Source organism: Thamnophis sirtalis, unplaced genomic scaffold (genome assembly GCF_051295495.1).
Source record: "Thamnophis sirtalis isolate CommonGarterSnake01/CBP01778 unplaced genomic scaffold, rThaSir2_p1.2 scaffold_9, whole genome shotgun sequence".
Taxonomy (NCBI): domain Eukaryota; kingdom Metazoa; phylum Chordata; class Lepidosauria; order Squamata; family Natricidae; genus Thamnophis; species Thamnophis sirtalis.
Genome location: NW_028261389.1, coordinates 23,748,493 through 23,764,173, shown reverse-complemented (window position 1 = coordinate 23,764,173; position 15,681 = coordinate 23,748,493). Strand labels below are relative to the sequence as shown.

Sequence of the window (15,681 nt, the reverse complement as noted above, 5' to 3'; positions counted from 1 at the left end):
CAAAGAGGCAGCAAAGATCCAGATCACTATTCCTTTCTGGGGGAACCAAACTGGAATGGAGAAAAGGAGTCACTGGTTTGGGATTGCAATGGGAGACAAAGGGTGACACTTCTTCTCTCGACATGTCATGAGCAGGAGTGGGTTCCTGCCTGCATTACTACCAGTTCGGTGTGCAATTTTGTTTGTGCACATGTATGCGTGTGCATATTTGGCACCTTAAAAGGTCTGCGCATGCGCACATTGGAAGGGAAAAATACATTTTTCCAATGAAGATTGTTCTGCGCATGCGCAGAACAAAAAATCAAGATGGCGGTGTCGAGCATAGAACCAGTTTGGGCGCCTGTGCGGCCAAGTTACTACCTATTCGGCCAAACTGGGCCGAACCGGCCAAACCAGTAGAAACCCACCTTTGGTCATGAGCCTGTAAATGGCGATATAAATTTTTTTGGCTCATTGCATTTAGTGACGGTATTGTCTATCCTGAGCGCCCGGGGATATACCAGGCTGCTATAGGTCAATTAGGAATGTATTATAGCTGCAATAATACTGTGTTTACTTCAGTCTGACTTGCACAGTTTAGTAACAATAGATCTATGTCTAATGCAGTAGAGTGGTGCGGTGGCCTAGAGATGGAGCTCTTGCCTCCCAAGCAGGAGGCTGGGAGTTTGATCCTAGGTAGAGGCAGGTATTTCTCTCTCTGGGCACACTGAGAATATATCAACTGAACAAAACTCTGCATTGGTGACATTAAAACACTCTGCTAGCTCCATTCAGTTGCCCAGACTCCACCCCACAAGGAATTATGGGGTCATTAATAGAAGATGGCGATATGTATGTATACTGCATGTACATCTATATACAGGTAGTCCTTGACTTACAATCATTCATTTAGCAACCATTCAAAAGTTAAAATCATTCATTTAGCAACTGTTAAAAGCATGGGGAAAAAGTGACTGGTCCTTGTACTTATGACCATACAGTGACATATATTTATGACAATCGTGACATCCTGGGGTTATGTGATCATCATTTGCAATCTTTCCAGTTGGCTTCCAACCACCAAAGTCAACAGGGAAACTGGATTTGCTTAATGACTATGTGATTCATTTAAGAACTATAGCGATTCATTTAACAACCATGGCAAAACAATATTTATAAAATTGGGTGCAACTCACTTAACAAATGTCTTGCCAAATAATGGAAGATCTAGCCCTAACTGTGGTTGTAAGCTGAGGCTATCTGTATTAGGTCTATATGCCTATATATTATCTCTCTATGCCTATATATTAGATGAATAGTGAAAGTGCAATCAGAAAATTACTTATTAAAACATTATTTTAAAAACAACAATTTGAATTATGCTGAATTAAGCTAGTAGAATATTGTAAAAATCATTACAAATTGTTCAAGACACAATATGCTTTACAATTATATCTAACCGTTTCATCCTTGAAGATATCTGCTGGCTTGCCTGTCAACGTATAAACCGTTCTTGTGGCATTCTGCTCATTCAGGCTGAGTTGTCCAGCAAAAATATGAAGCTTCACAAAATATTGTGTGCTGTCTTTATCAGAAAGAAGTTCTTTAATCTGAAAGGTTGCCAAAGAATCAAAAAGATTACTGTTTGAAGCTTTTATTTTTTTGAAACACAGAGAAACACAGAGAGCCGAGGTGGCACAGTGGTTAAATGCAGCACTGCAGGCTACTTCAGCTGACTGCAGTTCAGCAGTTCGGCTGTTCAAATCTCACCGGCTCAGGGTTTACTCAGCCTTCCATCCTTCTGAGGTGGGTGAAATGAGGACCCAGACTGTTGTTGGGGGCAATATGCTGACTCTGTGAACCGCTTAGAGAGGGCTGAAAGCCCTATGAAGCGGTATATAAGTCTAACTGCTATTGCTATTGCTATAATGATGATAAACTTTAGGAGAAACCCTCCCATACTACCATTATTACAATATTAGACAACACAGTATCAACAGTAAAGACCTTCAGATTTCTAGGTTCTATCATATCTCAAAACCTAAAACGAACATCTAACATCAAAAACATCATCTAAAAAGCACAAGAAAGAATGTTCTTTCTGTGCCAACTCGGGATGCTCAAACTGCCCAAGGAGCTGCTGATACAGTTCTACAGAGGGATTATTGAGTCTGCCATCTGCACCTCTATAACTGCCTGGTTTGGCTCTGCAACCAAACAAGACAGACACAGACTTCAGAGGATAATTAGAACGGCAGAAAAAACAATTTACTGCCAACCTGCCTTCCACTGAGGACCTGCACACTGCACGAGTCAAAAAGAGGGCCGTGAAAATATTTACAGACCCCTCGCATCCTGCACATAAATTGTTTCAACTCCTACCTTCAAAATGACACTATACAGCAGTGACGGCAAACGTTTTTGTAAATGTGTGCCAAAATTGTCCATGTGCACATAATAGTGTGCCTGTGACTGCCCACACCTACAATGCAATATGCCCTGCCCACCTGCACATGCGTGCACTACCACCCCCTTGCAGATCATTTCCAAACTTCTGGTTGGGCTTTTGGACCCATTTTTTATCCTCTCCAGGTTCTGCACAAAAAGACCCAGAAGGGGGAGGAGACTCTTTGCAGCAACACAAATGCCAATGCAATCATTTTTATAACAATCACTTTTTTTCAGGTTTGCATGAAAACCTGGGAAAAAAAATCTTTTGAATGAATAGCAGAGAAGTAGTATTCTCAAAGTCAAGAATATTTCTTCTTACTTAGTTTGTAAGAACATATTGTCTAGTGTTTTGCAAACAAAATCCCAACAGACAGATTTTGTTTTGCTTGGCAAACATATGCATAGCATGCATTGAGCTGAGGTGGCGCAGTGGTTAAATGCAGCACTGCAGGCTACTTCAGCTGACTGCAGTTCTGCAGTTCGGCTGTTCAAATCTCACCAGCTCAAGGTTGACTCAGCCTTCCATCTTTTCGAGGTGGGTAAAATGAGGACCCGGATTATTGTTGGGGGCAATATGCTGACTCTGTAAACCGCTTAGAGAGGGCTGAAAGCCCTATGAAGCAGTATATAAGTCTAACTGCTATTGCTATTAAAGGCAGTTTTTGTACATTTTGGATCACACCACTTTTGAAGAATTAAACAAGTAAGTAAAGTACCATGCCATTTTAAAATAATTTACTTACATTGATTCCATTGAACCCCTTATTTGTTGGAATAAGAATTGTAAATGGTCCCAAACTAATCAGTGGCCATTCATAGGCACTTTCTGGAAAGGAAAAAAGGGAAAAACAAGAGAGAAAGAGGGGAAAATGCATAGAATAATGTAGTTTTTAACTAACACATGTTTTGCAGTCATTGTAGTCTGAAGATTTAGTTCTGGAGAATCCAAGGTTGCATTTCTTCACCAACCTGGAAAATTTAACTGATACAGAATCATCTTTAAGGGTAGATGGGTGGCATACACATTTAATAAATAAAATAAAAATACAATTCAAAATAGTGCTGCTGATGGGTTGATAGGAAACAGGATAGTGCGTTTCCTAGTGACTTATCTGGATTTAAGTGTTCCAGCAGCAACAATTTTCTCATACTTGCAGAGTTCAAAATTTATGCATAATTATTAAATTATGCATGGAGACTTTTATTTATAGAGTGCAAGAAGACTTAAAGATAAGACGTTTATTTTCTCTACCAGAGTGGTAGAGAATGGGATATTATAATACTAGATTTATGCAAATACAAAAACTAGGTATAGGAACGGATCCTTTGCTATCTCCAGTTATCAGTTTCCTTTACTGTTCTCATCTATCCTGTTTTCTTCATGAGCTAACATCCCTTTTCCTTCCATTTCCCATTTAGTGATAGCCGGAGAACTAGCAAAATGTCGTCTGATTCTTCAGTGAATCAGGGAGGTGTCTGAGCTGCTTCTCAATGTTATCTGGCTTCTATAAATTGTTGGAAATGTTTAAAAATACTTCACCTCTAGGACAAGGGTGTCAAACTCCAGGCCCAGGGACTGGATCCAGCCTGTGGGGTACTTAGATCTGGCCCTCGTGGCCACCCTCAAAGGACCGGCCTGTGGTGCTTCTGCCAGTGAAAACAGGTTCCCAAGCTCCATTTTCAGCTGCCCCGCCTCCTGAGGTTGCAGGAGGCTGGGGCAGCCGAAAATGGAGCACGGGAACCTGTTTTCACTGGCGGAGTGCTCAGGCCAACACAGGCGTCCCCAACAGAAGTGACATTGAGCTGGCCACACCCACACTGCCCTCCTGAGGTCAAACACAATCCTGATGTGGCCCTCAACGAAATCGAGTTTGACACCCCTGGCCTAGGCAAAGATTCTTGCATATTTTTGTCAAGACCATCCAGATATGTATGCTGAATAGAACTGTATTTTTATTGTATGTTTTTATGTTTTTACAATATGCTGATTTTAAGTTTAAAAACCCAGAGGTTACTAGGTCTTTACATAGAAATATTGAAAGTATTAGAAGGGATGAAGTCATTGACCTCTCTGACCCAGAGTCTTTAAAAAAATTATTCCAAATATATATATTTAATACAAGGGAAAGGGAAAATTATTAAACAACTATATTTAATTTTAATTTAAACTATAATTCAAGTGGCATGTATATGACATATATTATTGATTTGTGAATTTATGTAAATATTAAGTAACTAAAACAAAAGAACTCTTCAGGCATTGTATTTTACAGACAATATGGGTATGTAGATAAAATCATAGAGGTAAAAAGTAATTTTTACTTAAAATACAGGATTAACACTTATGTTGACCAAGAATTCAAAAAATTCAAAAAATTCATTCAAAGTTCATTCAAAAAATAATAATTTGGTTGAAATTTTCCAATGTTACTACCAAGATTACTAAAATTTACTACAGTAGTGTAACTCCCAACACATTGCACATGTATCACAGTTAACATTCAAAAAACGTTACTCTGTTTACCATAAGTGTACATATGGATTTTATAGCCCTTGGGTGTTCCCATCCTGTAAAATACTGAAAAAGTGGTGCTGGTAGAGTTTAAGAGAGTCAGTTCGGTGTACCATGGTGAAAGCATCAGGCTCAATCTAGGAGTCTATGAGCCTCAAGAATTAAGCCAGCTGGGTAACCTTGCGCCAGTCACTCTCTCCCAGCCCCCGTTAAGCAGAGGTGGATTCAGCCAGTTCTGACAGGTTATGGAGAACCTGTAGCGGAAATTTTGAGAGTGGGGAGGGAATGGGGATTTTGCAGTATCCTTCCCTTGCCATGCCCAGAAAGCCATGCCCACAGAACCGGTAGTAAAAAAAAATTGAATCCCACCCCTGCTGTTAAGGAAGTAATGGTAAAATTCTTTTGGAAAACCTGTCCCATAAAACTGGAGGGACTTGTTCAGGCAATACCATGAGTCAACGCTGACTCAAAAGTAGACAGAAAAGACAGACAGACAGATACAAATACATCCAGCTATATTTAAGGAGATTTTAGTATCCCCCTAAATTCATTTAAATCTAGACTTTTGATAAGTAGCAATGTATTTCAAACGTTTTTGTGTTTCTAAATTACATTTTTTAAATTTACCCACCAAAAAGTTCTATTGCAGATATCAGATTTCCTTGCCAATATCCTCCAGGTTCGTTATTCATCTCTCTAATTTGATCTATGATGTTTCCATAGCATACAAATCCATCACCTGCATAGCCCTTTTGGCATTTGCACCTGTGCGAAAAGTGATAAAGTATTATACACTGTTATCCAGCCTAAGAAGAAGCCATGTATTACAAATGACACAATTAAGCAGTGCAAGGTAACAATATTGTAAACTGCTTTGTGACATGGCTGCATTGGAAATGCCACAGAATGCATGTCTAAATAGCTGAAATTGCTTTATAAGACTACCTCAAGGGATTGTATAGACGGGATTATTAAGTATTGTAAGTAACATTTTCTACTCTCCTTTTAGTATTTAACATGAGATTTAGTCTGTCTTTAGACCAGTGTGTCAAACTCAAGGCCCGCGTGCTGGATTTGGTCCATGGGGTCCTTAGATCTCGCCCATAGGGCGGCCCTGGATACAGAGGACTGGCCCACAGTGCCTCTGCCAGTTAAAATGGAGCTCGGGAGGGCTGCATGTGGCCCTCCCAGGCTCCATTTTCAGCAGTGACAGCCTCCTGCAGCTCTCTGCCAGCAAAAATTGAGCTTGGGGGTGGGGTGGGGGAGGTGCATGTGCAAAACAAACTAAAAACAAAAGAAAAGGAGAAATGTTTCCCCTTTTGCATTTGAGCATCCAAGAAGGGACAGGAAAGGAGAAAGGGAAAGGGAAAGACAAGAAAAAGAAGGAAATATGGGAAGAGAGCAAGGAAAGAAAAAGAAGGAAAGAGGAGAAGGAAGAAGAAAGCAGAAGGCAGGAAAGAAGGAAGGGAGGAGATTATAATGAGAAGGAGGGAGGGTCTCAAGGAAGTTCTGCCTTAGTACTTGGCCACCACAGGTGCCCCCAACACAAGTGACATTGAAATGGCCACGCCCACCCAGGCCACGCCCTTCTGCCCCCCACTCAAGGTCAAACACAACTCTCATGAGGCTCTCAAAGAAATCAAGTTTGACACCCCTGCTTTAGATGAAACATGACTCACAACAACAATCATGGAACTGATGCAGGGATAGGTTGCTGCTGGTTTTACTACCAGTTCTCAGCACGCGCTCATTTTGCATCCATACACATCAGATGTGTGCTGTGTGTGTATTGTTCGATGTAAATTGTTCTTTGTGTATGTGCAGAACAATTTACAGTGAACAGCGCATGTACAGTAACTAAAAAACAAAATCGTGGCGGCCCAGTGGCGGTGAGGGAACCGGTTCAGAGGTGTGGCAGTCCTGGGTCACTGCCAGTTTTGCGATCCAGGTCTGAATTCCACTACCGGTTTGGCCAGACTGGGCCGAATCAGGAGCAACTCATCTCTGAACTGATGGCAGATCTTTTTTTTTGGTCAGTATGTAATACTAAGTATGTTGACCTCTCACCAGTATTTTTTCCCCAGCCCTTCATTTCCTGCCCAAAGTTTCTGATTAGCTTTCACTTCCTCTAAAGCAGCAATGGTGAACCTTTTTTGGCTTGCATGCCATAAGCGTGGGGAACGCAGGGAGGGTCATGCGTGGTCATGCTGCACCCATAATGCAATGTGTGACACCCCCCCCCCAGTGTGCATGTGCGCATGACAGGCGTGACCCACCCATTTTTTGCATGCTTTTTTCACCCTCCCCAGGCTCCAGAGGCTTTATAGGAGCCTGGGGAAGGTGAAAACAGCCTCCCCCACCCCCCGGAGGCCCTCCAGAGGCTTCAGGAGCTCCCTGAAGCCTCCAGAGGGCAAAAAACAACACTACAAGCAAACCGGAAGTCACTTCCGGTTTGCTTGTAGGCTCGATTTTAGCCCTCTGGGGCATTCAGAAGCTCTCAGGAGGCTTCCCTGAAAGTTCTGGAGGACAAAAACCACCCTACGAGCAAACTGGAAGTCACCTCCAGTTTGCTCGTATGACCATTTTTAGTCCTCCGGAGCCTTCAGGGACCTTCTGGAGGCTTCCTTGAATGCTCTGGAGGGCTTAAACCGGCCCTACGAGCAAACCGGAAGTCCGTTCCCATAGGGCCGTTGTTTTTGCATTCTGGAGACTTCAGGGAAGCTCCTGAAGCCTCTGGAGGGCCTCGGGGGGGGGAGCTGTTTTCGCCCTCCCCAGGCTCCTATAAAGCCTCTGGAGCCTGGGGGAGGGCAAAAAATGGCTTTAAAGAAGGCTGAACTCAGCTTGCCAGTGCGTGCATGTGTACTGGCCAGCTGACAGGGCAATGCCTCGCGTGCCCTGACAAATGGCTCCGCGTGCCACCTGTGGGACGCATGCCATAGGTTCTCCATCCTGGCTCTAAAGTATCAGAAGATGCAGTACTCACAAGGTTTGTCCTGGTGCAGTCATTGTGCATACTGCATCCTTATGGCAGGGATTATTGGTTGCACAGATATCTTTCATACTGCATCCTTGACCAGGTACAAAGTTCCTGAAATGTTCTTGGCATTCACAGTGAGACTTAATGTAAAGGAAAAACATGTTAGTTTTGTTTAAAACAGGCATTTACTCATCAGTCTTTTAATTTTTTTATTTTTCCATTTTTCCCCCCATATAAGCTTTCAAACTCTGAAAGGACTGAGATCTTTGTTGTGTTTAAATTACTCTTTAAATTGTCATTTACATTAATAATGCTATATTAAATGGTAATATTTGATTTATAAATGACTTATTTTTACTTGACGTGTTATTACAGAAAAGCTTTTGAGCCAAGGTGGTGCAGTGGTTAAATGCAGCACTGCAGGCTACTTCAGCTGACTGCAGTTCTGCAGCTCGGCTGTTCAAATCTCACCCGCTCAGGGTTGACTCAGCCTTCCATCCTTCCGAGGTGGGTAAAATGAAGACCCAGATTGTTGATGGGGGCAATATACTGACTCTGTAAACCGCTTAGAGAGAGCTGAAAGCCCTATGAAGCGGTATATAAGTCTAACTGCTATTGCTATTGCTATTTATATTTAATAAGGAATACATTTCTACTTAGATTACCATAAGTACTTTTTGCAATTTCTCTGGAATTAATGTATTTTTTGAAATCCTATTTGTTTCAAGTCAGTATCTGTTTCATTCATTATTGAAAGGCCTTTTATTGCTTTGGTCACATCAAGCTGTGAAAAGTGCCCAGAAAATTGGGAAACCCAGAAAAGCTCATTGTCCTCATGAGAGATTTATATAAGATCAGGAAGCCACAGTATAGGCAGAACATGGCCTATTCCACTTGTACACTTACCTTTCCAGGGCCATCATATTTACAGACGGTGGAACTTATAGGGCAGTTACCAAAGTTTTTTTGGCAAGGATTTATTGGTACGCATACTTGGCCATCGCCTTCATATCCATATTGGCATGTACAGTTATGATGATTGGGTCCAAGATATAGGCAATCAGCATGAGGATCACAAACCATTTTGGAGCATGGATTGATAGCTTTGGAGAGGAAATAGTGATACAAAGACAGCAAAATAAGTGTTCACACCAAGATTGTTATGCTAAACTACACGGCTAAGCAAAGAGTTCACTACTATGCTCATTTTTTATTTGATTAAATACCATCAGTCAGTATTATTGTACCAAGATTAAATTATACTTTATCAGATTTGGCACTTGATTTGAAATCCAGTGAAACAAATATGTGTTGGATTCATTGACAGTGGAGGGGAAAGGCCACCTTTGCCACCAGAGCTGGCCTTGGGTCTGTTTATGGCTGAGCTAAATGACAAGAAAATATTCCTAGTCTGCCTAGTGATATGACTAACCGTAGTCTTCCTTGCCACTAACATTCACATTTTGGTAATTGTATTGAATAAATGAATGAATGAATGAATGAATGAATGAATGAATGAATAAATAAATAAATAAGTATATGAATGAATGAACACTTTGCATTGTTGGGAGTTTGATAATCTTTATTCTAAATACTGATATTAAACTAGCCCCTAAACTAGTTACAACTAAAATAAAGTGCTATTTTGGTTTGTTTGCTACTTACGTTTACACTGTTTGCCATCACCTTCATAATTGGGAAGGCACTTGCATTCCAGTTGACTTTTGTCCACACTTGATACAGAACATCTGGAATTTTCTGGGCACTGTAAGGCTTCACATTCTGGTATTGCTGGAGGGATTAAAGAAAATACAATAGACCAAGATTGTTATGCTAAACTACACGGCTAAGCAAACTAACATATCTGTTCAAGTGTTAAATGAATAACAACTTCAACATTAAAGACTACCTTTTCAAAAACCTGACTGTATTTGTTGGTAAGAGAAAAAGCACAAAAATACAAGTCATTCTTAAATTAGATTTCTCTAACTTGGTCTACTACTACAACTATTACTAAAGTAGTAATAACTACAATTCACTGGATTTAAAAAAGAATTTTGGGGATTCGGGTATTACTACCTTAGTAACTGCTATCCTCAAAATTCTTTTTTAAAATCCAGTGAATTGTAGTTCAAATACATCAGTGCTTGTTGAACCAAGAAATCAATGTAGCATCATATGTTACTCTGACAGACCAAGCCATATATTTAAATCCTTGGAGCAGAACTCAAGATACAAGATGGCGAATAACAATTATGGTCACTTAATAGATAAGGAAAAAGGAAAAAGCTAAAAATATAATGTATTCCTAAGAAGAAGCTTGCGTAATAATTTTAATTCTGTTATTATTTCACTTATTCATTAGTATTTTTTCTTAGATGCACAGTTTTTATGAGATGAATATGTCTAAAAATATGTGCTAACATTTCCAGAGTTTGCTTATGTATATGAATACTATGCATACCTCATGCTATCTAAAAGTAAAAAATAAAATAGTATTTTCAAAGGAAGGAATGGGAGTGTGGAGATGGAGAAGTAGAAACAATATTAGGAAAGGGCATGCGAATAACCAGGACCAGGACATGATTTTTATCCAAGTTAATCACAGGAAAAAGTCTTTTTCTGACCGGTTAGTAGAAACACAAGTCCTAATCCTGTTACATGGGATAAAATGCATTAGCAACACTTTATCTTTGAACCTAATCACTTTGCTTCTACAGTTGCTGCTACTGTTGATCTAGCACCGGATGTTGTATGTAGAAAACTAGAGCTCTGAACAGAGTTTTTAGAAAGGGATTTCCTTTCAACAGTTCATGGCACATTCATCATTTTTGAATGGCTTCTAACTATATGATGAGTTCATTAACATGCGTCTCATTAGCTGCCATGAATAAAATATGTGCCCATGCCCCAAAATGTGCTACTTACGTTGATCACAATGAAGACCTTTGTATCCAGACATACACATGCATTGTCCATCACCAGTTAGCCCATTGTTGCATGTTCCATGAATGCAGCTGCATACTAAGAGGAAGGAAGCCTTGATTGGAGTCTGCAATATTTGAGCTGTACATTTTGTCCTACAACTATTGAGGTTGGGAGATACTTGAACCTGTGAGGTATGATCTTCCCTGAAGTCTATTAAAATAATCCATATGGATATATGAACAAACCTTTCTTTTGCCTAAGCTTTACTTGAATTTATTGATAGCTTAAAGAAAAGGAAGGCAGCTCCTGGGCCTCATCTGATCCTAAGCTCTTACTTTATTTTATCCTAAGCCTCCTTACACAGGTTAAATATTGATGGCAATTTGCTAAATTCTAAAGAAATTCACCTTTTTATTTATTTCATCTATTTAATTAAGCTGTGTTCAACTTTCAGACAAGCTTAGTGTAGCTCAAACTGCAAAAGACCCACCTCTTTTCCACCGCACTTGCTTCTGTGACATAATTACTGTATTTATCTTTTATTCCAACCCCTCCAGACCTTTTTAAGCAGTCAACATCTCAAAGATTGTCCATCACTCATTCACAGGTTTCAAGAAGGCCCATCATAACAAGCTTGTAAGATTCATAAGGGCTGCTTTGCATCAAAGCATTTATAAACCTATATTCTTTAATTGTTGCAATTCCCATCCTCCAAGCATGACAAATGATTGTCATTTGATTTTAGTGTATTATATCAATTATCAATTGATTTTAGTGTATGTTTATCAATTGATTTTGAAGGGACGCAGGGGCTCAGTGGCTAAGATGCTAAGCTTGTCGATCAGAAGGTTGGCAGTTCAACAGTTCGAATCCCTAGCACCAGAGTAAGCTCTTGTTACTTGTCCCAACTTTGCCAACCTAGCAGTTTGAAAGCACGCAAAAAATGCAAGTAGAAAAATAGGGAAATAGCATTCCGTGCACCTTCGGCATTTAGTCCTGCTGGCCACATGACCACGGAGATGTCTTTGGGCAGCGCTGGCTCTTCGGCTTTGACATGGAGATGAGCACTGCTCCTAGAGCTGGAAATGACTAGCAAGCATGTGTGGGGGAAGCTTTACCTTTACCTTATCAATTGATTTTAGTGTATCATATATTTTTACCTTTGTAACTCTTTAAATCCCTATAATTGTTGGAGAGTCTTAGAAATTTCAATGATAAATAAATACACAACAAGCTGTAGTTGGGGTTGTTAGGGGGAAAATATCTATATACAGTACTTACAGAAATTGCTTATATAACTGTAAAGGATTCTAGGATTTTTGGGGCAATTAGGATACATTGTATGCAATAAGAAGAATCATGTCACTGTACTTTTCTTATGTATACTTATTTTGCATAAGTTCTAATTTCTGATTGTAATAAAACGTTGCCCTTGGAGGGCTACACACCTTTCAGGCCCAAAACTAGAATGACATGTGGCAATTCTTGCAAGTTATTTTACACCTATAGATGAAATCTTGCCAGAGTAAAGATTCTAACACGGTATCTGTAACTACAATATACTCTATGAACTATTAGGGAGGAACTGTCTTCACCCTCCTTCTTTCACATATTATATTTCCAGGCTAAGTTTCCTTCTACTCAGAGATGGTATTCTATTTTCTTCACTACTTGTTCAGTAGCGGGAGCATGCGCAGAAGGTCCTTGATGATGTCAGGGTGCGTGGGTGGAGCCTCACGCTACTGCCACTACCAGTTTGCCCAAATCAGTGTGAACCGGCAGCATACCACCTCTGCTACTCCTCCTCTGGAATGCATCCCCTCCCTTCCTCCTAGTGATCAACCTCCTTACTATATTTCATCAGAATCTCCTTCCTTTTAATGGCACTGACAAAACTGGATCTTATGCAGGATGCATCCCCGTGGTCTTCCCAGATTATTTGAGATAAGTCCCAGAATTATCTTTAGGCTGGGATTTCTGACTGTTTGCTGCCTGGGAATTCTGTTGACTCTTGGTCTCCATACTTCTCATATGCTTGTTAGAAGTATATAACTGTAAAGTTAAACTATAGTATTGCCTAGGAAATATCTGTAGGAAATGTTTTTAGTCCATTCTCAGCACATCCTCAGCCACTAACTTAATATACCAATTACTGCTGTTTCCTTCAACATATAGAGCAGAAGCTATCTACAGGAAACATTGCTCTATCAAAGCATCTCAAAAAAAAAGTTGGTTATGTACAGAACTACAGTGGTCAATTGTTGGAAGTCTTTTCTCTATGGTTAGAGAAAGAACTGAATGGGAAGGAAGGGCTGTAGTTCAGTGGTAGGGCATAAACATTACATACAAAAGATACCAAGGACAATGCTTTGCATTTTTGTTTAGTTAAGCAGTAAATTAACTTGAGGTTTCCAACTATAGAGACTATAGAATAAGGAATGTGAACATAAATCACTATTTCAGACAGATATTGTAAATGATCCATTAATATACATATTTATCTGTTGCCATTTTAAAGATTTTAATTGTTTCTGCAATTTTCTGTTTCATTGATTCTTGTCTTAATGATTTTATTTTATACTGTACAACACTGCATTTTTAATGAAATGTCTTAAAGTATGTTTTATTAATTTTTTTAATTCATAAATTTAACTCATTTTTAATTGTAAGTGCTCTATTTAATAATAAGTCACCTTGAGATTTCTTTTAATAGGAAATCATACAGCTATGTAATAAATAATATTAGTTAGATTTTGAGGAACTAGAATCCTTGCTGATCTAGTTCAAATCAGCCAGAAATCTACTGATGATGATCTATCTTTTTAGTACATCTGTTGCAAGACAATATTAACTCCAAATGTAATGTACAAGGAGCTTATGTATGGTAGATGAAATTGTAGCTGATCTAAGGATCAGTTTAGGTGAAATTTGTGGTTTTAGATGTACTTCTGAGGAATTCCTGGTTGTAAGAAAGAAGCCAAAGTTAATTTCATGAATATTCTTCTACTCAGCTGTCACAAATTCTCAGCTGTGTGGGATTATAAGTAGTTGTTCTTATTCTTGGCTTCAGTACCTGTGGTTTTCCATATACATGTTGGGGAGCTGTGTGATATCACAGTGGTAAGATGTTTTGTTCATTTGGATTTTTATTGCACAATTCTCCTTGAAGAAGGATTTTTATAGGGTTTTTTTTAAAAAAAATCTTGCACGTGCAAAATGGTGGGCATCGCTTTGTTCATTTTCCAAGCCTCATTACCATGATTTTGTTAGGCCAGAAGGAAACTCTCATGTATATCAAAAGTTAACTTGCAGAAAGTTTTTGCTAAATTAAAGTGTTATATCTCATAAGAAATATTTGAAAGCCGTGACTAGATAAGATATATCAACTTACTTTGGAATGTTCCATTTTTATACTGCCACACAAGATATTATGCAATTTTCTGTGTGGGAGCATTCATACCATTTTCATGTGATTTTATGATATTCACTTTTTAAAAGGAAGCTCACACTATACCTGAAGTACAATTAGGTCCAAAAACATTGTCTTCTGCACACTTTTCACAGGCAGTTCCAGCAAATGCTTTCTGCAAAAATTAAGAAATTAATTTACATTAAGAAAAGCCAATTTTGATTTATTTTCACCCAGGAACTAGGTTGGCAGTCAGCTTATACACACTTATTATATATATCCTGGTAAGTTGGAATTCTGGTTTTCATAGTCATTGTATCTTTGGGTGCAAAGATTTGTAGGAAAGAGAGTTGAAGCAAAAGCAAATGATTTTGAGTCTCTGACAGGTGTTAATGAATTCATCCTAACTTATTATTTCAATTTTCCCTAGTTATGTGTCAAAACAGTCAAGATGGTTTGGAATTGTCCTTGAGAAGTGTTTAATGGTGAAATTAAAACTAGATGGCCTATACAAGTCGGGGTAAATGTAACCTATGCAATAAATATAGGAACAAATTATTCATCATGTTTCTCTAAGAGGCAAACTGAAGTAGGACCTACAACATAACATCTTCATAACTTGTGTCAGATATAAATTGGCAAAAGCATTTTGAGTCAAATTCACATTTTATATTATGTATATTCTCTGTTCTTTGGTCAACTCTTTTAAAACAGGATAAAATCTGGATTTTTATGTTAGTAGAAGAGATATGGTTAGTACATGCCTTTAAAATCATCTTAAATAGGCCCTCAAGGTTTTTTTTAATGTTAAATAATTACGAAAAAAACTCATACCTGGCAAGTACAGGTTCCATTCCCCCAAATTCCTTGAAAACAATGTCCTCTGTTACTGCACGGTGATAATGGTCCACCTGGACATTCTGAAAATGATCAGAAAACAAGATTTGTTAATTATTAGACTTAGAATCTAGGCAGTGAACCAGTCATAGTTGTTGAATTGTAATTTTGAAAGCAATTTCTGTAGAGGAACAGTGCTTGCTAGTTAAGAGCCGAGGTGGCGCAGTGGTTAAATGCAGCACTGCAGGCTACTGCTAGATCAGCAGTTCAGCGGTTCAAATCTCACCGGCTCAGGGTTGACTCAGCCTTCCATCCTTCCGAGGTGGGTAAAATGAGGACCCGGATTGTTGGGGGCAATATGCTGACTCTCTGTAAACTGCTTAGAGAGGGCTGAAAGCCCTATGAAGCGGTATATAAGTCTACTGCTATTGCTATTGCTATTAACCATATCACTAGCTTGGCTAAATTCTTTTTAATTTGCCATCTATCACAGCAGGATTATTTTAGCAAGGTGTAGTTTTAGATTAATAGACAACTAGCTCTTGTTCTTTAGTCTACAAAAGCCATTACGATCTGACTGTTGCTTAA

General features: G+C 39.1%; 1 protein-coding gene across 1 annotated transcript in view; it reads right to left on the bottom strand.

Annotated features, from left to right (window-relative positions):
- Nucleotides 1-15,681, bottom strand: part of STAB2 (stabilin 2) — a 100,894-nt gene that overhangs the window by 78,117 nt on the left and 7,096 nt on the right. Inside the window, exons 4-12 of the mRNA XM_087723073.1 lie at nt 15,091-15,176; nt 14,362-14,431; nt 10,848-10,943; nt 9,585-9,710; nt 8,826-9,022; nt 7,926-8,059; nt 5,574-5,707; nt 3,174-3,256; nt 1,440-1,589 (exon numbers count right to left, since the gene is read on the bottom strand). Coding sequence (XP_087579199.1) covers nt 1,440-1,589; nt 3,174-3,256; nt 5,574-5,707; nt 7,926-8,059; nt 8,826-9,022; nt 9,585-9,710; nt 10,848-10,943; nt 14,362-14,431; nt 15,091-15,176 — 1,076 coding nt within the window. The remainder of the gene's footprint in view (nt 1-1,439; nt 1,590-3,173; nt 3,257-5,573; nt 5,708-7,925; nt 8,060-8,825; nt 9,023-9,584; nt 9,711-10,847; nt 10,944-14,361; nt 14,432-15,090; nt 15,177-15,681) is intronic.